The sequence below is a fragment of the Symphalangus syndactylus genome, chromosome 1, assembly GCF_028878055.3.
Source record: "Symphalangus syndactylus isolate Jambi chromosome 1, NHGRI_mSymSyn1-v2.1_pri, whole genome shotgun sequence".
Lineage (NCBI taxonomy): Eukaryota > Metazoa > Chordata > Mammalia > Primates > Hylobatidae > Symphalangus > Symphalangus syndactylus.
In genome coordinates, this window is record NC_072423.2 from 54,565,037 (window position 1) to 54,586,744 (window position 21,708).

General features: G+C 43.9%; 1 protein-coding gene and 1 non-coding gene across 7 annotated transcripts in view; both read right to left on the reverse strand.

The window, feature by feature from the left end:
- The window catches only part of RNF138 (ring finger protein 138), a 41,728-nt gene extending 26,131 nt beyond the window's left edge, over positions 1 to 15,597 (reverse strand). For 2 of the 6 annotated variants that reach the window (XM_063611412.1, XM_063611362.1), the window contains exons 1-2: positions 15,208 to 15,597; positions 14,557 to 14,753 (exon numbers count right to left, since the gene is read on the reverse strand). In XM_063611412.1, coding sequence (XP_063467482.1) covers positions 14,557 to 14,666 — 110 coding nt within the window. In that variant the 5' untranslated portion in view covers positions 14,667 to 14,753; positions 15,208 to 15,597. The remainder of the gene's footprint in view (positions 1 to 14,556; positions 14,754 to 15,207) is intronic. The other 4 variants (XM_055235187.2, XM_055235168.2, XM_055235159.2 and 1 more) reach the window with 3 other exon arrangements.
- Positions 12,866 to 12,968, reverse strand: LOC129461664 (small nucleolar RNA U13). The gene has a single exon (XR_008650645.1). It is a non-coding gene; the product is annotated as a small nucleolar RNA U13 (small nucleolar RNA).
- Positions 15,598 to 21,708: the final 6,111 nt, after the last annotated feature.

Sequence of the window (21,708 nt, forward strand, 5' to 3'; positions counted from 1 at the left end):
AACCCTGTCTCTACTAAAAATACAAAAAATTAGCTGGGCGTGGTGGCGGGCACCTGTAGTCCCAGCTACTCAAGAGGCTGAGGCAGGAGAATGGCGTGAACCCGAAAAGCGGAGCTTGCCGTGAGCCGAGATCGCACAACTGCACTCCAGCCTGGGTGACAGAGCAAGACTCCATCTCAATAAACAAATAAATAAAATAAAATAAAATAAAATAATTTTTCAACTTCTAATATCTTCCAGAGAGGAAGTAAAAAATAGATCACCTACTAAGGAAAGAGAATCAGATTAGCATCAAACTCATGAGCAATAACAAATGACAAAATAATAGAATGATGTGTTCAAAGTTCTGAGGAGAAATGATTTATAACCTAAAACTGCATCTTCTGGATACTAAATCATTTTGTATCACTTAAGGCATTTCTGATATAATGTAACATATGAAACACTGAAAACCTTGGCATTCTGCATACCCACACAATAAAACTTATAGGGCTTATGGAAAAAAATCATTGGAATAGACCACTCCCGCAACCTTGTCGCCAGACTACTAACAAAACCCAAACAATCCAAATAAAAATACAAACGATTCTGAAAAGGTATGTGAAGTTCCTAATAAACACTTCACCCTAAAATTTTTAGGCCGGGCACGGTGGCTCACACCTGTAATCCCAGCACTTTGGGAGGCCGAGGCGGGCGGATCACGAGGTCAAGAGATCGAGACCATCCCGGCTAACACGGTGAAACCCCGTCTCTACTAAAAATACAAAAAATTAACCAGGCGTGGTGGTGGGTGACTGTAGTCCCAGCTACTTGGGAGGTTGAGGCAGGAGAATCGCTTGAACCCAGGAGGTTCAGAGCTTGCAGTGAGCAGAGTTTGCAGTGAGCCGAGATTGCACCACTGCACTCCAGCCTGGGTGACAGAGCGAGACTCCCTCTCAAAAAAAAAAAAAAATTTTTTTTAAAGAAGAGAGGGATAAGTGGTTGAAGCTGTTAAATTATGGAAATAAATTTAAAATGCACAAGGGAAAGGAGAAACATGCAATAGGTATTCCAAGAGAGAACTCATAGCCAAACTGAACTAAGAAAAGAAGAATGAATGTTGGGCACCTTGTGTCATAGTGCTTAATTCTATGGTTTGTTATATTCAGCTATGTTTTAGTGTGCTTTAAGCAAACCTCCTGGGTTTAAGCAACATTTGTTGATGGACCAAAACAATTTTCAGGGGGAAAAAAGTCACATATAAACCTATCTGTTCTGATATAATCTGTTGTAGCAAGTAGAACAGACTACATCACTGTTCAGTCCATCATTTGTCTTTAACCTTGCTGTGGTCTTCTGATACATAAATTTTTTAACTTTCAGTCATGGCCTTTTCCTAAAATTATGGTTTATGCTTTTGCAGTCTTAAGAATTCCCCACTTCAAGATCAGAGATATTCCCCCACATTTCCTTCTAAAGTTTAAGCTTTGCTCATTAAAGTTTTTAATCCATCTGGAAATATTATCATGTATAGCACACAGCAGATTCTACATATAAAGCTATTGCCCAAATACTATCTTACTGATCAAAGCCACCTTTCCCTCGTTCATTTGCAATGTCACATCTATCAAAGATAAAAAGTTCCAAAATATGTGTGGAACTATTTCTGGAGTCTGTAGTATATTCTAGTCATTTATCTACTGCTGAATGAACACCATACGATTTGGCTGGTGCGGTGGCTCATGCCTGTAATCCCAGCACTTTGGGAGGCTGAAGTGGGCAGATCAATTGAGGTCAGGAGTTCAAGACCAGCCTGGCCAACATGGTGAAACCTGTCTCTACTAAAAATACAAAAATTAGCCAGGTACAGTGGCAGGTGCCTGTAATCCCAGCTACTCAGGAGGCTGAGGCAGGAGAATCACTTGAACCCAGGAGGCAGAAGTTGCAGTGAGCCAAGATGGTGCCACTGCACTCCAGCCTGGGGGACAGAGGGAGACTCCGTCTCAAAAAAAAAAATAAGAAAAAAGCATATGATTTTTTTGTTTTCATTTTGTATTTTTATATTTTTAATTTAATATTTTCACAGGAAAATCAAAGAAGCCAACCATACTATTTTAATTACCATTGTTTCATAATATCTCATTATATCTGATAGGGTTGTGCTATCTCTATGTTCTTCTTTTTCAAATATTTTCTTAGTTATTCATAGTCATTAACTCTTTATTAGAATTTTTTAATACATTTTTCAAGTTCTACCAAAAAATCATGTTGGGACTTCACCAGAACTGTATGTTTAGAACTGTGTGGAGAAAATTGATACCTTAAATTTATTAAATCTTTCTAACCATAAATGTCACGTTCTCTTATGCTTTTCAATAAAGTTTTGTAATTTTCTTCAAGAATCTGTGTATATTTTTATTGTTTAGTCCAAATAACATTATAATTTTGTTGCTATTGTAAGTGACGTTTTTCTTCTACTAATTTTTTTATCTGATTACTGCTGGTATAAAGATATGTTGTTGATTTTTGTCTGTTCTTGCATCAAACCTCTCTGTACTTGTTTCTCGTTTTTAATCGACAAATTATGACAATTTTATCTCTTCCTTTTCCATCTCTGTGTATCTGATTTCTTCTTTTCTCACTGAATTGTCTAAAACCTAAAATACAATGTTAAATGTCAGGGGTGATGCAGACTTCTTTGACTAGTTCCTAACTAGAAAAGCACCTAAAGCTTACAACTAGGTATATTTGCTATAGATTTTAGGGAAGCCACCCTTAATGAAGATTTTTTTTTTTAAAGTTTTAGGCCAGGTCTGGTGGCTCATGCATGTAATCTCAGCCCTTTGGCAGGCCGAGGTGGGGGGATCACTTGACCTCAGGAGTTTCAGACCAGCCTGACCAACATGGTGAAACTCCGTCTCTACTAAAAATACAAAAATTCGCCAGGCGTGGTGGCGTATGCCTGTAATCCCAACTATTTGGGGGGGCTAAGTCACTAGAATCTCTTGAACCCAGAAGGCAGAGGTTACAGTGAGCCAAGATCAGACCACTGCACTCTGGCATGGGCGACAGAACTAGACTCTGTCTCCAAAACAAACAAACAAAAAAGTTTTTTAGCCTATTCCTAATTTGCTATGAAGTTTTCTTTTCTTTTCTTTTTTTTTTTGAGACAGAGTCTCACTCTGTCACCCAGGCTGGAGTGCAGTGGCGCCATCTCAGCTCACTGCAAGCTCCGCCTCCTGGGTTCACGCCATTCTCCTGCCTCAGCCTCCCGAGTAGCTGGGACTACAGGTGCCCGCCGCCACGCCCGGCTAACTTTTTTTTGTATTTTTAGTAGAGATGGGGTTTCACCATGTTAGCCAGGATGATCTCGATCTCCTGACCTCGTGATCCACCCGCCTCGGCCTCCCAAAGTGCTGGGATTACAGGCATGAGCCACCATGCCTGGCCCATTAAGTTTTCAAAAGCTCAACATGTATTCTTGTCTAAAAAATTTTTTTTAATAATAAAAAGGGATAATAAAAATATTTAGTGGAAAATTGCTGTTTATTGATTGTGTTCCTTGAAGGACAAACCTTTTTTTTCTTGGTGCCTTGAATATCAGGTACACAAAAATGTTTAATCAAATGCTGAATGAGATCAGACACAGTGGCTCACACCTATAATCTCAACACTTTGGGAGGCTGAGGCAGGAGGATTACTTGAGCCTAGGAGTTCAAGACCAGCCTGGGCAACATAGTGAGAGTTCCCCATCTCTACAAAAATTTTTAAAAATTAGTGAGGTGTAGTGGTGTGCACCTGTAGTCTCAGCTACTTGCAAGGATGAGGCAGTAGGATTCCTTAACTCCAGGAGTTCAAAGCTACAGTGAACAATGATCACCCCACCCCACTGTATTCCAGCCTGGGCAACAGAGTTAAATTAAAACTAGTCTCTAAGCAAAAAATGAAAAATAAACAAATGCTGACTGAATTTTTACTAAAAAGGAGAAACAAAGCCAACAATTTCTATTCAGCATTTACTTTCAATATATTGACACACAACTAATAAATGGAATGGTCTGGATTCAAAAAAAAAAAAAAAAATATATATATATATATATATATATATATATATATATATATATATACACACACACACACACGTATATATATAGGCTATAAAAACAAAGCAAATATTTAAAGGCATAAAAATATACAAAAGCAAAAAATCAATTTAGATCACAAACTATTTTGTTAGAAAATCCCAAATTGGCCAGGCACGGTGGCTCACACCTGTAATCCCAGCACTTTGGGAGGCCAAGGCAGGTGGATCACCTAAGGTCAGGAGTTCAAGACCAGCCTGGCCAACATGGTGAAACCCCATCTCTACTAAAAATAAAAATTAGCTGGGCGTGGTGTTGCGCACCTGTAATCCCAGCTACTCGGGAGGCTGAGGCAGGAGAATCACTTGAACCTGGGAGATGGAGGTGTCAGTGAGCCAAGATAGTACCACCGCACTCCAGCCTGGGCAACGGAACCTGACTATTTCTCAAAAAAAAAAAAAAAAAAAAGAAAAGAAAATCCCAAATTAACCTCCAAAATTACATGTGATAAATCAGGTGACAAACCATACAATACAAACTCTTCAAATATTAATTGCATTACTACAAACTAGTGATATTATTAAAAACATTCATATAAGAAACTAAGAAAAACGGCTGGGCACGGTGGCTCACGCCTGTAATCCCAGCACTTTGGGAGGCCAAGGCGGGCAGATCACAAGGTCAGGAGATCAAGACCATCCCGGCTAACATGGTGAAACCCCATCTCTACTAAAAATACAAAAAATTAGCTGGGCATGGTGGTGGGCACCTGTAGTCCCAGCTACTCGGGAGGCTGAGGCAGGAGAATGGTGTGAACCCGGGAGGTGGAGCTTGCAGTGAGCTGACATCGTGCCACTGCACTGCACTCCATCCTGGGTGACAGAGCGAGACTCTGTCTCAAAAAAAAAAAAAAAAGAAAAAGAAACTAAAAAAAGGTCAGGTGTGGTGGCTCACACCTGTAATACCAGCACTTTGGGAGGCCCAGGCGAGAGGATCACTTGAGTCCAGGAGTTTGAGGCCAGCCTGGGTAACACAGCAAGACCTCCTCTCTACTGGGAAAAAAAAAAAAAAAAAATCAGCCAGGCATGGTGGTGCACGCCTGTAGTCCCAGCTACTTGGGAGGCTGAGGTAGGAGGATCGCTTGAGCCTAGGAGGTTGAGGCTGCAGTAAGCCGTGATTATGCCCCTGCACTCCAGCCTGGGCAACAGAGTTAGACCCTGTCTCAAAACAAACAAGCAAAAATGTAATATGGAAAATGCATGCAGCCTTGCTAGCAACTGAAGAAATACATTTTAATGTGACTTCTAGACACCATTATGAACTGTATTAAAATAGCATAAAAATGCTTAAAAAAACAAAATTGGCAAAGATGATGGATTACAAATATACTTTTATAGTACTAATGGCATTTTGTAAATTAGCTCAATTTTGGGGAAAGCAACATGACATTTCTGAAAATAGCAGTTACCACTTATTGAGTACATAATATGTGCTAGGTGCTAGGCTGGATCCCAGAAACTATCCATTCGTGATCTTGAATTCTTAAAAAAAATAAATAAACTTTTCTTAATAAGTTCCTTTATTTTACAGATGAGGAAACTAAGCCTTAAAAAATAAAATGTTAATAAACCTATAAGAGCGAGGCAGGCAAATCACTTGAGGTCAGGAGTTCGAGACCAATCTGGCCAACATGGTGAAACCCTGACTCTAATTAAAAAATACATATATACACAAAAATTAGCCAGGAGTGGTGGTGCACACCTGTAATCCCAGCTACTCAGAAGGCTGAGGCAGAAGAATGGCTTTAACCTAGGAGGCGGAGGTTACAGTGAGCCAAGATTGCGTGTGCCACTGCACTCCAGCCTGGACAACAGAGACAGACTCTGTCTTTAAAAAAAAAAAAAAAAAATCTATAAGAGGTTGAAGCCCAGAAGATGCTTCTGTCATTCAAATACAAAGCCCTGCATGTTCCCTCCTACCTCAGGACCTTTGTCCAGAATTTTTCTTCTCCCCAGAATGTTCTATGCACGAGCACAGCCCTCCACAAATTAATACCTATATCTCACTTAGATATCAGCAATAATATCACTTCCTCAAGAAAGGGTCATCGATACTCACCCACTAGATCTGGTCCCTCTCTTATACTCTCTCAAAACTTATAAATTTGTAATTACACCATTTTTCTGAGTGTTTATTTTAATTTAAATATATCTCAGGCCAGGCGCAGTGGCTCAGGCCTGTGATCCCAGCACTCTGGGAGGCCAAGGCGAGCAGATCGCTTGAGCTCAGGTGTTCGAGACCAGCCTGGCCAACATGGTGAAACCCAGTCTATACAAAAAATACAGACCAGGCGCGGTGGCTCATGCCTGTAATCCCAACACTTTGGGAGGCCGAGGTGGGCAGATCACCTGAGGTCGGGAGTTAGAGACCAGTCTGACCAACATGGTGAAACCCCCGTCTCTATTAAAAATACAAAATTAGCCGGGCCTGGTGGCGCATGCCTGTAATCCCAGCTACTTGGGAGGCTAAGGCAGGAAAATCACTTAAACCCAGGAGGCGGAGGTTGCAGTGAGCCGAGATCGCGCCATTGCACTCCAGCCAGGCCAACAAGAGCAAAACTCCGTCTCAAAAAAAAAAAAAAAAGTTAGTTAGGTGTGGTGGTGGCACATGCCTGTAGTCCCAGCTACTGGGGAGGCTAAAGGGGGATCACTTGAGCCCAGGGAGGTCAAGGCTGCAGTAAGCCATGATCATGCCACTGCATTCTAGCCTGGGCAACAGAGCAACAGAGAAAGACCCTGTCTCAAATATATATATAAAATAATAAAATAAAATAAAATAAAAGAGGTATTCAGGTCTTTTATCTCCAATTTTACTGTTCCTTCCTCTGTACAACCAAACGTGTTTTGATATATATATGTATATATATCAAAATATATATATATATAATTTAATTGAGAGATATATATATATCTCTCAATCACTAACACCCAGCTCCAAGAGGGCAGGGATCCAATCTATTTGCTCTTTACAATATCCCTGGCACCTAACAGTGCTAGGTACCTATTAGGCAGTCCTAATATTTGCTAAAGCAATGAATGCCAATTTACCTTAATTTAAAAAGTATTAAATCCCTTAACCAAAAGATATAATTGACAGTTCTCAAATCAAAACCTTGAGCACTTTCCATGAACAAGACACTTCACTAGAGCTGCAACTATTCTTATGTGATGTATCAGAAATATTTGTTTGGATCTACCCTTTGACCCAGCAATTCCATTTGCCAGAATTTAGCTGGCAGGAAAAACTCTCATATGTGAAATGATATATTAGTAGGCTTAAATAAGTAACAGGAGATCTTGTATGCTTCCTTTATAATAAAGCTTGCAGCCTAACCAGTGAAACTGACATTGGTCAAATTATCTGATTCCAAAAATGTTATGATTACAAACTGTGATAAGAGGTACAAAGAATGGCCTGGTGCAGTGGCTCACACCTGTAATCCCAGCACTTTGCGAGGCCGAGGTGGGCAGATCATTTGGGGTCAGGAGTTGGAGACCAGCCTGACCAACATGGTGAAACACCATCTCTACTAAAAATACAAAAAAATTAGCCGGGTACAGTGGTGCATGCCTGTAGTTCCAGCTACACAGGAGACTGGGGCAGAAGAATCTCTTGAACCCAATGGGTGGAGGCTGCAGCAAGCCAAGACTGCACCACTGCACTCCAGCCTGGGCAACAGAGCGAGACTTTGTCTAAAAATAAAATAAAATAGAGATATTCGGGTCTTTTATCTCCAATTTTACTGTTCCTTCCTCTGTACAACCAAGCATGTTTCTTCAGACGTCAAACTTTGGGCTGGAATGGATCAAAGAGCTAGACAGAACTTATTTCAAAACAAAGCAAAAGTAGGAAGGAAAAAGGTACAAATCAAAAATTACTAAAACTAATTTTCATGTTTCTGAAAAGGCCCGTATCTTCAGAATAGGCATTACCCTATAACCAAAAAAGTTCTCTTTACATTTCTCTCAACTTTAAACTAGCAGATGCTAGATGAATTTCCGTTACGCATTCTCCCAACAAAAGGCTAATCAACAATACTGGGAGAGGAAAAACAATATTCCCCCTCATCATGCTCCCAATTTCAGTATAAATTAAATAATTTAAAATCTGGCACTTGGCACTTAGTCTATCTATCTTCCCAGTCGATAATCGAGATCATTCCCCAAAAAAACTCCAAAAAAAAAAAAAAAAAAAAAAAAAACAAAGGTTTTAAACTAGTCTTCAAGATTTAAAATTAAGTCAACTTTTTTTTTTTGAAACGGAGTCTTGCTCTGTCGCCAGGGCTGGAGTGCAGTGGCACCATCTTGGCTCACTGCAAGCTCCGCCTCCCGGGTTCATGCCATTCTCCTGCCTCAGCCTCCCGAGTAGCTGGGATTACAGGCGCCCACCACCATGCCCGGCAAATTTTTTTGTATTTTTAGTAAACACGGGATTTCATTGTGTTAGCCAGGATGGTCTCGATCTCCTGACCTCGTGATCCTCCTGCATCGACCTCCCAAAGTGCTGGGATGACAGGCGTGAGCACTGTCCGCGCCTGGCCTCAACCTTTTGTTATATAATTAAATAGCACAGATTTTAGGAAAGAAGAAAATTATTTTAAAGTATATACTTAGAGCACAACTACTCAAGTAACAAGATACCAATAAAGCTGTTAAAATTACAAAAGCCAGGTGCTGTGGCACTCACCTGTAGTCCCTGCTACTCAGGAGGCTCAGGTGGGAGGGCTGCTTGAGGCCAGGAGTTTGAGACCAACCTGAGCAACATAGCAATACCCCATCTCTAAAAAAATTTAAACTATAAGAAATATACTGCCGGGCGCAGTGGCTCACACCTGTAATCCTAGCACTTTGGGAGGCCGAGGCAAGTGGATCATTTGAGGTCAGGAGTTCAAAACCAGCCTGGAGTTCAAAACCAGCCTGGCCAACATGGTAAAATCGCGTCTCTACTAAAAACACAAAAAATTAGCAGGGCGTGGTGGTGCACACCTGTAATCCCAACTACTTGGGAGGCCAAGGGAGTAGAATCGCTTGAACCAGGGAGGTGGAGGTTGCAGTGAGCCAAGACCGCGCCACTGTATTCCAGCCTGGGCAACACAGTGAAACTGTCTCAAAAAAAAAAAAAAAAAAAAAAACACACACACACACACACATATACACATACACACACACACACACACACACACACACATATACACACATATATATAGCCCGAGCAACAGAGTGAGACCCTGTTTCTAAATTAATTAGGCCAGGGGCAGTGGCTCATGCCTATAATCCCAGCACTTTAGGAGGCCAAGGCGGGCAGATCACTTGAGCTCAGGGGTTCGAGACCAGATACGATGAAACCTCATCTCTACTAAAAATACAAAAAAACAAAAAACAAAAATTAGCCGGGCATGGTGGTGCATGCCTGTAGTCCAGCTACTTGTGCCTGTAGTCCTAGCTACTCAGGAGGACGAGGCAGGAGAATCACTTAAATCCAGGAGGTGGAGGTTACAGTGAGCCAAGATCCCACCACTGCACTCCAGCCTGGGCAACAGAGAGACACACTGTCTCAAAAATAAATAATTAATTAATTTAAAATTGTTTTAGAATTAAGGATTAAAAAATAAATATGAACTAAAAACTCAGGAACTGGATGTTCAAGCTGGTCAAATAGGAAATTACACAAATTTGTGCTTAACAAGAAGTAGAAGTTCATTTTAAAAGATGCCTCCGGCCAGGCGCGGTGGCTCAAGCCTGTAATCCCAGCACTTTGGGAGGCTGAGGCGGGTGGATCACAAGGTCAGGAGATCGAGACCATCCTGGCTAACATGGTGAAACCCCGTCTCTACTAAAAATACAAAAAATTAGCCGGGCGTGATGGTGGGCACCTGTAGTCCCAGCTACGCGGGAGGCTGAGGCAGGAGAATGGCATGAACCCGGGAGGCAGAGCTTGCAGTGAGCCGAGATCATGCCACTGCACTCCAGCCTGGGCAACAGAGCAAGACTCCGTCTCAAAAAAAAAAAAAAGATGCCTCCTTACAGAGGCCTAAAAGCAAAAACAGATTAGATTTCCATTTTTAAGAGTTTAGCAAAGAATCAAACTTGTTATATGTAATTTTTATTGCAATAGTAGCTTACTTCTGCCATGTACAAGAATTATTTCCTTGACTGTTCAAAACAAGGAAGAACAGAGGTTTCCAAGAGCCTTTGAAGATTACAGAATAAAACACCAAAAGAGAGAAACACCTTACTCCTACACCAGTCTGTACTTTCTTCTGAAGCCTTGCTTTAACTACCTGCTCAACTTTCATTTTAATTTGTCTTAACATGTTTTTAAAAATATTACATCTGCCAGGTGTGGAGGCTCTTGCCTGTAATCCCAGCACTTTGGGAGGCTGAGGCAGGAGGACAGTTTGCACCCAGGAGTTAAGAGACTAGATTGGGCAACAAAGCAAGACCCACCTCTACAAAAAAATTTTTTAATAGCCAGGCATGGTGGTGAGTGCCTGTAGTCCCAGCTAGCTACTTGGAAGGTTGAGGTGGGAAGATTTCTTGAGCCTGGGAGGTTGAGGCTGCAGTAAGCTATGATCATGCCACTGCACTCCTCGCAACAGAGCGAGACCTTATTTAAAAAAAAAAAAACAAAAACAAAATTACATCTGACCACTCTAAGGCATCTGAAAATGCTGACTGCTTCCTTAACAATCATTTGCAGATGATTTGAATCCTCAGTTTCCGCTCTCACTTTATTCCTGGTTTTCTTCCTATCCTTCTGTTCATTCCTTGTCTGGCTGCAATTTTCTCCACTCAATATTTAAGTAAGTATTCTCCAACACTTTGCTCTATCTAGGTGCTCTTCAATCTTTCCATTTATATACCTCACTCGGTGACCACGTTGACACCCACAGCTTTAGCTCCATGTATTCCAGATCTACATATGGTATACATACTTAACTACTGAACACACAGTCATCAAATCTTACACACTGTCCTTAAAATGTCAGGAGTCTCTCTGCTCCATTCCTACTATCATTTCCTTAGTTCAGGTTCTAATCATTTCTCTCCCTGACACATCAATGAATGAATGACCTCTTCACTAGTCTCACCACTACCAAGCTGAAAACCCTGCTATGAAGGTAAACGTTCTAAAAATGAAATGTGACCATGCTGCTCCCCTGCCAAAAATTATTTACTAGGTCTAGTATTATTCATTAGGTTATCTAATTATTTAATAGGTTTTCAGGAAAACGCTCAAATTAGTTTACACAGTAAGTTCCTGCCAATAACTCTAAGCTCCATCTCCACTACGCTGTCTTTGGCTCCAGCCAAACTTCAAAGTCCAGCTCACATTCATCTCTCCTTGACTCTGGCATTCCCCAGAAATCCTGAATACAAACGCTGACCTAAGGCATTACTTCATCTAGGAAATCATCCCTATCCTTTAGGCTAATTTAGATACCTGCTCTAGATGCTCACATAAAATCTCTTCTATATCAATCACACTCATTTATAGGTCTCTCCAGCGGACTATTAAGCCTCCAGAGAAACAGTACTTAGTAGTCCCTGCACCAGACAAAGAGAAAGCATTCAACAACTGTAGTTTCAGGGAATGAATGGGGATTAAATGGGAATTTATATTTTAGTAATGTTATTCTAATGATAATGAACTTGCTCCTTTAACTTGGATAGTCAGTAGTCAAATCCTTTCCTGTCATTGAAATGGCAATTAAAATTTTTCATTTTCTAACTGATCCACAGTAACCCAAAGCCCTTATCACTTCAACTCTCTATTCATGGATCAAAAATTGATTTTGCAGCCAAATATAAATTTCTTTAAAGGCATAGGTCTGTCCTTTGTGAAGAAGGTAGGACAAATGACATAGATAACTATGTTACTTAAAAAATAGGTCAGGCGCCATGCCTCATGCCTGTAATCCCAGCAATTTGGGAGGCCAAGGCAGGAGGATGACTTCAGCCCGGGAGTTCAAGATCTGACTGGGCAACATAGTGAGGCCCTGTCTCTATAAAAAAGAAAACAAAATTAGCCAGGCATGGGGGCATGCTCCTGTAGTCCCAGCAACTTGAGAGGCTGACGCGGGAGGATTGCTTGAACGGGGGAGGTCAAGGCTGCAATGAAACGTGATCACAACACTGCACTCCACCCTGGACAACAGAATAAGACCATGTCTCCAAAAAAAAAAATTTTTAAAAATTCTCTCCAATTCCCCCACTAAACTCCTTCCAACTGATTAAGATCCTGTTCCTCCACTACCACCTCTTCCAAATTAAACTTTTTTTCTCCCTCTGCCTATTCTTTAATTCATTGTTCAGGCAGAACTGTCTATGCACAATGAGTTGATTTGAGAAAGGTCCTGAATTAAAAACAATCATCTCCAACATTTTCCACAATCTTGAGGTCAAACCAAATTATAAACCTTGATTTAAAATGTCCCACAAGGGAAGTGGACTACAGCAATCTACACGGAATTTTGGGAAGTGCTAAAAAACTACAATGAGGCCCATTAGGTCAATGACCCAAAGGATAATTAGAATGATTCTATCCAAAAAAGACCTGCTTTATATATATACAGTTAGCAGCTATTACAACTTCTTCTCACCTTGCTCTCCTCCCTTTTATCTACCCACTGCCAACACAGCACTTAAATTTTTTTTAAATATTGGAAAGGGACCAAGTTATGCTAGATTAAAGATGGACTATCTATATTGTATCCTAGACACCTCCAAACCTCTTTTTTTTCATGTCAGATGGGTAATGTGCTGACTCTGTAACAAGGTTTGAGGGTGGCACATCTCACACATGCCTGTGAACACTCAATCATCACACTATGAACCACAAAAAGACCCCTCAAAACATTTCTTTAAGAATCTGCATTTGTTGCACAAAATAAGAAGATATCATTCATTTCCCTTAAAGAGCGAAAGCGTGACTGGCATAATTTCTATCACGAAAATCCACACACTCTTGGCTCACACAACCAGCACAAAATAGAAATAAAGTAGACAATGCAGTTAAGATTGGGGAAAAAATGAGAAGAGTTGGTATCAAGAAAACAACCAGAGTAAGGGCATTTGCAATTAAGAACCAAAAATTCAATCTATCCTTTACAAAATTATGGAACCTCACCTCAAAAAAAAAAAAAAAAAAAAAAAAAAAGAAGTGGAAGGAGAATTAAATACATTTAGAAGGTTAGTCAATTCTTTTCAGTTATTTGCAAGCACATGTAACGTTCAAGCCTGAGTGTGTTTTTTAAAAATAAAGATTTCCGGGCGGGGCGCGGTGGCTCATGCCTTTAATCCCAGCACTTTGGGAGGCCGAGGCGGGCGGATCACGAGGTCAGGAGATCGAGACCATCCTGGCTAACACGGTAAAACCCCGTCTCTACTTAAAAAAAAATACAATAAATAAAGACTTCTAGGCCCCACCTGCCCGAACATTCTTTTGTTAAGTTTGGAATGGAGCCTGGGAATTGGTATGTTTACTTAGAAAGTTCCCCGGGGACTCTGATCATCAGTCAGGTCTGTCAGAAGGGCTATACACCTTTTCAACAAGGGCTCTTTCCAACCCTGACTCACACCCTAGCCGTCCATAAAATTTTATCAAAGTTCTTGTAAATATGCCTGCCAATCAAACGCACGCGTTATCTCACCCAACCCCCTTTGTGTTCTCCCCCACCCTGGGTAGCAACTCAATTTCGGCCCATTCCTCGTAACAAAAGTCTTCCTTCCTCCTCTCCACCCTTGTATTAATCAAGTAATAAGCAGAAAGGTAAAACAAAGGGAAACGCTCGTTTCAATGCCCGAAAATCCTGTCAGTTTTAACAAACCAGGGAAGAAAACTCATTCTAGATCCCTCTAACACATAGTGGACTGGAAACGAAACAAAACGCTCTCGAGGGTGTTCTGTGAAGCAGGGTTGAGGAGAAGTTACAGAAGAGCTCTTGGACCGAGGGGATGGACCAAGGTTCTGAAAGAGGAAACTCGAAAGCCGGGCCGGTCTCGGGGCGAGCGGGCCCGCGCGAGCACCGCCGGCCGCTTTTGACACTCGACACCCCAGCCTTCACCCGGGTTGCTAAGAAACAAAAAGGCTCCAAGTTCCCTGCAATTCCTCCCGGGCCTGGCGGAGACGACAGGGGCCTCCGGGGCCTGAAGACGCCGCAGGGAACGGCCTGGCCACTGCCCCGGGGGCGCGAAAGCCAGGGAGAGCGGGAGCTTGGGCTGAGGGGGCCGGACGCGGGGAGCGGGCTCCGAAGCTGAGGAGGAGGGCGGCCCGGGGGCTCTGAGGGGCGAGGAACGGGACCTCGAGGGGGCAGCGACGCTCGGGCAGGCCGCGGCGGGCTTGGTTCCCGCCAGGCGGCAGCCCGGGGTCCCGGGCCGGAGGCCGGGCCTAAGCGACAAACAGGCTCCGCGCGGGGGAGGGGGCGTCTACTCACACGTGCTGACAGGCCGCGGTCCGCACGGGCGTTTTGAGCACCTCCTGACAGACGGGGCAGTAGAAATCATCTTCGGTGTAGGACGTGGCCGCGGAGAGGTCCTCGGCCATGGCGGGGAATGGGGGAACAAGGCGATGGCGACAGCGGCAGCGGCCGAGGTGACGGTGGCGGCCCGGGGCCCGACTCCCTACACGAACCTGGAGGGGGGAGGGGGATCGCGTCAGGATGCAGCGCGCGCCAGGAAGGGGGCGGGGCCCTGGGTAGGGCGGGGCCGAACGCAGAGACGCTACTGCCGCACGCGCCGGGCAAGAGGCGACCCCCTCCCACGTCTCCTCCCACAGGGGCTGGATAGGGCACAGTGCTTGGCGGGAGGCTGGGCTCGCAGCTTGCCGTGGGCCCGCCCCGGTCGCCCCTCACCCCGCCCCAGGCCGCGGCCTCACGCCCTAAGCCACGCCCCCACCGGGCTCCAGGCGTGGGCTGGCGCCCCGCCCTTAGCCCCCGTTTTCGCCCAAGGCCTCCCTTTTCACCGCTTTTCCGCCTCTACTCACCCCGACCCCCAGCCCCGAGTGCCCAGCCCGTGTCCGCGGCTTCCTCCCCGCCCCGCTTCCCGGCACCCCGGCCCCTCCACGCTTACGCCGGGGAGACCCTCACCTAGGAGCCCCAAAGCGGCGCCGTGGACGGAGCTGCTTTCCTTCACGTGTTCGTAGAGACGCGGCCCAGCGCTTTCCTCGGGCTTCCTGTCCGGCCGCCGCTATCTTCGCAGCCGAGGCCCCGGGGCAAATGGAGGGCGGCGTGCGCTGTGCTTATCGGCCCCAAAGGGGGTCGGCCCCGAGGCTCATGGTGAAGGGAGATTCGCCCGCCCCCGCCAGCAGCTCTGTCTTGGCATTGCGCTGCCTACAGCCTACCCGGCCGTCACCGAACGCGGGAGCGCCGGGGCCCTGGGCGGAGGAGCCAGGAGAGGCGGGACGCGACGGGGTGTGAAGCACGGCCTCTATAGCAACCGGCGCATGGCGCCTTCCGCGGGTTGTGACGTAAGCGGCTGGGCGCCCGCGGTGACACCTGCGCCTCTCCGCCCCGCCTCGCTAGGCCAGGGACCCCAGTTATCTCTCCTGTCAAGTACATTGGGCCTTTCAGGAAGTATTCGTCAATGTTCAAGATTTAGTCTTTACTATTTGCCCTACCAGAATGTTTTGATCTTGTCAAGCTGTGTTATAAATAAATATTTGTTACGGGATTTTAATCCTTTGGGGGCAGGATTAAAGTTTCCTTGAGAGGATGTCCACTTTCTCCTTTAACAGCATGACTGATGCTTAAATACGGTCGCAGATGCAGTCTTCTACTACACCTTTGGGTTGATTTTTTATTTTTTCTTTTTTTTTTTAGCTTTGAAGAGAAATGCTGTAGAAGCATGGACGTGGATTTTCACCAAGGTTATTCACTAATTTAAGTGTTTATTTTTTATTTTTATTTTTTTATTTTTTTTATTTTTGAGACAGGTACTCACTCTGTCTCCCAGGCCGGAGTGCAGTGGCGCGATCTCGGGTCACTGCAACCTCTGCCTCTCGGTTTCAAGCGATTCTCCCACCTCAGCCTCCCGTGTAGCTGGGACCACAGGCGTGTGCCACCACACCCGCTAATTTTTGTATTTTTATTAGAGACAGTGTGGTACCATGCTGGCCAGGCTGGTCTTGAACTGACCTCAAGTGATCCACACGCCTGGGCCTCCCAAAGTGCTGGAATTACAAGCGTGAGCCACTATGCCCTGCTTGTTTTTTGTTTGTTTTTGTTTGTTTTTTGATGAGCCCTTAAATTCCAGATATATCTGTACAATTCATAATCTATAAGATGGTCCAGCCTGGGTAACAGAGTGAGACTCCGTCTCAAAAAAAAAAAAAAAAAGAAAAGAAAAAAGGCCAGGCGCGGTGGCTCACACCTGTAATCCCAGCACTTTGGGAGGCGAAGGCGGGTGGATCACTTGAGGTCAGGAGTTCAAGACCAGCCTGGCCAACATGATGAAATCCCATCTCTACTAAAAATAAAAAAATTAACCGGACATGGTGGTGGGAGCCTGTAATCCCAGGTACTCGGGAGGCTGAGGCACGAGAATCGCTTGAACCCAGGAGGCAGAGGTTGCAGTGAGCCGCGATCGCGCCGCTGCACTCCAGCCCTGGCAACAGAGTGAGATTCTGTCTCAAAAAAAAAAAGAAAAAAAGGATAAATCGATAAGATGGGATCACAATGACGTGAAAGAAGCTAAGGAAAATCTGGAACATTATACAGCATCTACAATTAGCTTCAGAGAAAAGAAAGGTTTTATTACCATCCTTTGTTAAAACCCTCCCCCCGGTCTAAATGAATAAATAGAAGCCATTTAAGGGACTATTTAAATCAATTCTGCCATTTATTGTCTATGTTGACATTGGCACTGTTAGGTGTTATGCAGATGTCATGAACTTTCCTCTCAACCTGTTTACATTATTACATATCTATCAGAATGAGAGAGAAAAAATGGTATTTGCCAAAGTATTAAATTTTGCATTAAACGATGGCTATAATGAGGACAGGAAATGGAATGATTAGAAATATGTGGATTTAACAGAAAACTTTATGGAGGAAATAGGTTTTAATATACATCTCAAAAGCAATGATTCCTAGAATAATAATTATTTGTCCAATGAATAGTTAATTCCCTCTACCAAACTACATTTTATATTTTTTGTTGCTTTTCCTCCTTAGCAGCAAGCGCAGTGGAAGCAAGACAAAAAAGCTAATACTAGCTTCAGATTTCCTGGAAGGAGGAAGAGCACATGACAAGAGGGGCAGCTAATAGCAGTAGTTCAGGTGCTTTTCACATTCACTTATAAAATGGTTCTTTGAGTTCAAATTTTTAACAGCCCAGAGAAGAAAACTCACTGTTTTTCCTTTTTTCTTTTGAGACAGAATCTCACTCTGTCACCCAGGCTGGGGTGCAGTGGAATGATCTCAGCTCACTGCAACCTGCGCCTCCCAGGTTGAAGCAACTCTTCTGCCTCAGCCTCCCAAGTAGCTGAGATTACAGGCATGCACTACCATGCCAAACTAATTTTTGTATTTTTAGTAGAGACAGGGTTTTGCCATGTTGGCCAGGCTAGTCTCGAACTCCTGGCCTCAAGCGATCCGCCCACCTTGGCCTCCCAGAGTGCTGGAATTATAGGCATAAGCCACTGTGCCTGGCCTACATTTTACTTTTTTGATAATTCCACTCATTTCATTCATTCTGACCATTTAGGAAGTAAGATGTATTATCTGTATAATAGTGTTTCACATTATTAATTGGGAATATCTAACCATAACATTAATTTTGTGACCCTAATTTTATTTGCTTCATTCTTTCTCTGCAACAGCAGCTTTACTTATGTCTAATCCAAACATATTTGTATCACTCCCTCATATATTCTAATAAGTCATTCGGTATACACATAAGCATATAGCTGGCAATATGTGGAAATCCACCAAAAACTTGGATATAAGAAAAATATAGACACCCTTGGAAAGTTAAGCTTAAAAAATAAGTTGCAACTACCAATGACACAATCTTCTGTCTTGGCAACATTTCAGGTGAAAAGCTACTTGATATTTTTATAAGAATGTCATAAATTGGCCGGGCGCGGTGGCTCACGCTTGTAATCCCAGTACTTTGGGAGGCCGAGGCGGGCGGATCACGAGGTCAGGAGATCGAGACCACTGTGAAACCCCGTCTCTACTAAAAATACAAAAAAAAAAAAATTAGCCGGGCGTGGTGGCGGGCGCCTGTAGTCCCAGCTACTCGGAGAGGCTGAGGCAGGAGAATGGTGTGAACCCAGGAGGCAGAGCTTGCAGTGAGCCGAGATCGCGCCACTGCACTCCAGCCTGGGTGACAGAGCGAGACTCCGTCTCAAAAAAAAAAAAAAAAAAAAAAAAAAAAGAATGTCATAAATTTACTCAAAATGCATTCAGCTGTGTAAATAAAATGTCCTCAGCATTTGGACAGTAGGAGGGAAAACCCTAGATGTTAGACCAATTTGGTAAACTGTGCTGCAATAATTTAAACAGTTCCTTTAAGTTTAGGTTAAGCCAGTCAGTCCCTCTCAGTGGGCTTCCCTCAAAATGGCATTTGGGAGGAGGGAAGGGAGGATGATGGGTAGCTGACATGAACTTAAGGCACTATAGGGGAATCTGGGTCCTGAAATCTGCAAGTTCTCTTTTGCATTTTTGCCAGATTTTCTTTAGCAAGACTAATTTTCACTGCTCCTTGAGATGCAATGTGTCCTGGGTGTTCTCTTGCTGAAACTTGCTGGTGAAGATTGCTCGGACCTGTCTCTCAGCTGGGCCAAGGCCCTGAGATATGTCCTAGCTTCACCAACACTGTAAAACCTTCTAATCTCTGCCACGATCATCTTCCAATTCCTTAACCCTCAACATAGCAGGCTCCTTAGCAGGCTCTCTGGCTCTCAACACAACTACTGTCTATGACATCCTTTGTGGTTCTCCCTTTGATTCTGAACAGCCTGTAAGGCCGTGTGCTTCTAGGGCATGCACTCCAATCCATCTAACCCACCTTCCCCCCTCCAGAATGAAGCCCCTACTTTGTTTCTTCTCCTACAGTCCCTTGGATTAGAAGGAATGGATTTTTCCCCTTGCCACTTCTTGCTGATTGGGTGCTCTAAAACTCTCCAGTCAAGGCCGGGCGTGGTGGATCACACCCTAATCCCAGCACTCTGGGAGGCCAAGGTGGGAGGATCGCTTGAGGTCAGGAGTTCGTGACCAGCCTGGACGACATGGTGAAACTTGTCTCTACTAAAATACAAAAATTAACCGGGCATGGTGTGCATGCCTATAGTCCCAGCTACTCCAGAGGCTGAGGCAGAAGAATGGCTTGAACCCAGGAGGCAGAAGTTGCAGTGAGCTGAGATGGCACCACTGCACTCCAGCCTGGGTGACAGAGCAGGACTCTGTCTCAAAAAATAAAAAATAAAAATAAATAAAACTCTCCAGTCAAGTTTGATGGACCTTGATACGCTAAAGAGAAAAATAAAATAATTTAGAATACTGATTTCTTGACAAGGCCTGGCTTTATCTTACTACAAACCATCAAAATCCTGTTTTGCTGGTAAAAGTGATTGCCTTTGAAGAAGTGAATGGGAAGCTGGAGGATGGAACAGGAGAGAGGCTCATGTTTCACTCTCTACCCTTTGGTATCTTTGTAAATTGGTACCATGTGCAGTGTTGACACTCAGCTGGTTTGTACCAGTACCATTTTCCTAGTCTTTTTCAGCCTTGTCCATCCTGATTGGTCAGTAGTCTGTCCTGAATGACCAGTGCCAATTTGGTTCCAGTTGCTAAATATTTTTATTGTTACTTTTGACTATGTACATACATAACTGTTCCATGAAAGGGCTATATATGCAAAGCAACTCTCAAATGCAGAAGAAGCCAAAAATCCAAAGAAGAGGCAAACAAATCCAGTTTGCTGGTAGCAGGTGATTTACTGGGGAACTTATGGATGGAAGTGTGGTCTTGGGCAGCAGCAAGACAGGTGGATCTTTGTACTGTTATCCTGCAGACCGTAAGGAAAGGGTATACATAATGTGTAGGAAAATTAAAGTTCACTCCTGAGGGAAGGACAAGAATACTATGTGCATTACAGCCTATAATTTGCTTAAGGGCAGGATTTATGATTAAGACCATGCTCTTTTTACACAAGGAATCATAAAGAAGAACTCTTAGGGGCATTCCTGGAACTGGGGTTAATCAGAAGTCAACCTAGCCTGTTAACATCCATGATGGAGTTCTTTAACCTCCACAATAACCAATTGTGTAGAGAAAACTCTAATCATATTTTACCTTCACTCTCACAGCACCACAACCATCAACACAGAAGAAGACTTCTGTAAACAAATATGTGGGGGGTTTTCCCCTCGCACCAAGCAGCAGACAGCGGCTGGGTGTCCTCTAATTCAGTTCCTACCTACCCAGAGACAGTGTCAGATCCCACAGGTTGGGGGCCCAGTTCCCAAGACTGGCTTCCATACCCCCAGACACCACTTACAAGTCCGGGCCTCCAGAACTTCTGACCAATCAGCTTCAAGTTGCGGTTCCCACAGCCCACTCTTTGGGTTTCATTAATTTGCTGGAGCAGTGCACAGAACTCAGAGAAACACGATTACTGCTGTATTATAAAGGATATTGCTCCAGCAAATTAATGAAACCCAAAGAGTGGGCTCTGGGAACTGCAACTTGAAGCTGAAGCAGCACACAGAACTCAGAGAAACACGATTACTGGTATATTATAAAGGATATTGCAAAAGATAAAGATGACGAGACGCATAGGGTAAGGTATGGGGGAAGAGGTGCGGAGCTTCCGTGCCTTCCCTGGATTGGCCCTTTCCTCTTACCAGTGGTTTAAGCATGAGCATGTATGTGACTCAATTATGACCAAAAGGCTGTGAAGGGAATTATTATGAGGGGCATCAGCAAGTACTTTTCTTTGATGATCAAAGACAAGGCCAGGCATGGTGGCTCATTCCTGTAATTCCAGCACTTTGGGAGGCTGAGGTACAAGGATGGCTTGAGGTCAGGAATTTGAGACCAGCCTGGACAACATAGTGGGACCCTGTCTCTACAAAAAAATTTTAGAGACCAGGCATGGTGGCTCATACCTGTAATCCCAACACTTTGGGAGGCCGAGGCAGGCAGATCACCTGAGGTTGGGAGTTCGAGACCAGCCTTACCAACACGGAGAAACCCTGCCTCTGCTAAAAATACAAAAGTAGCTGGGTGTAGTGGCGGGAGCCTGTAATCCCAGCTACTTAGCAGGCTGAGGCAGGAGAATCGCTTGAACCCCGGAGACAGAGGTTGCAATGAGCCAAGATCATGCCATTGCACTCCAGCCTGGGCAACAAGAGCAAAACTCCATCTAAAAAAAAAAAATTAGAAATTAGCATGGTGTGGTGGCTCACACATGTAATTCCAGCTATTCAGGAGACTGAGTTAGGAGGATTGGTTGAGCCTGGGAGGTCAAGGCTGCAGTGAGCCATGATCACTCCACTGCACTCCAGCCTGAGCAACAGACAACCTGTCTCAAAAAAAAAAAATAACCAAAAAAACCACAAATATCTAGGTGCAGTGGTGTGC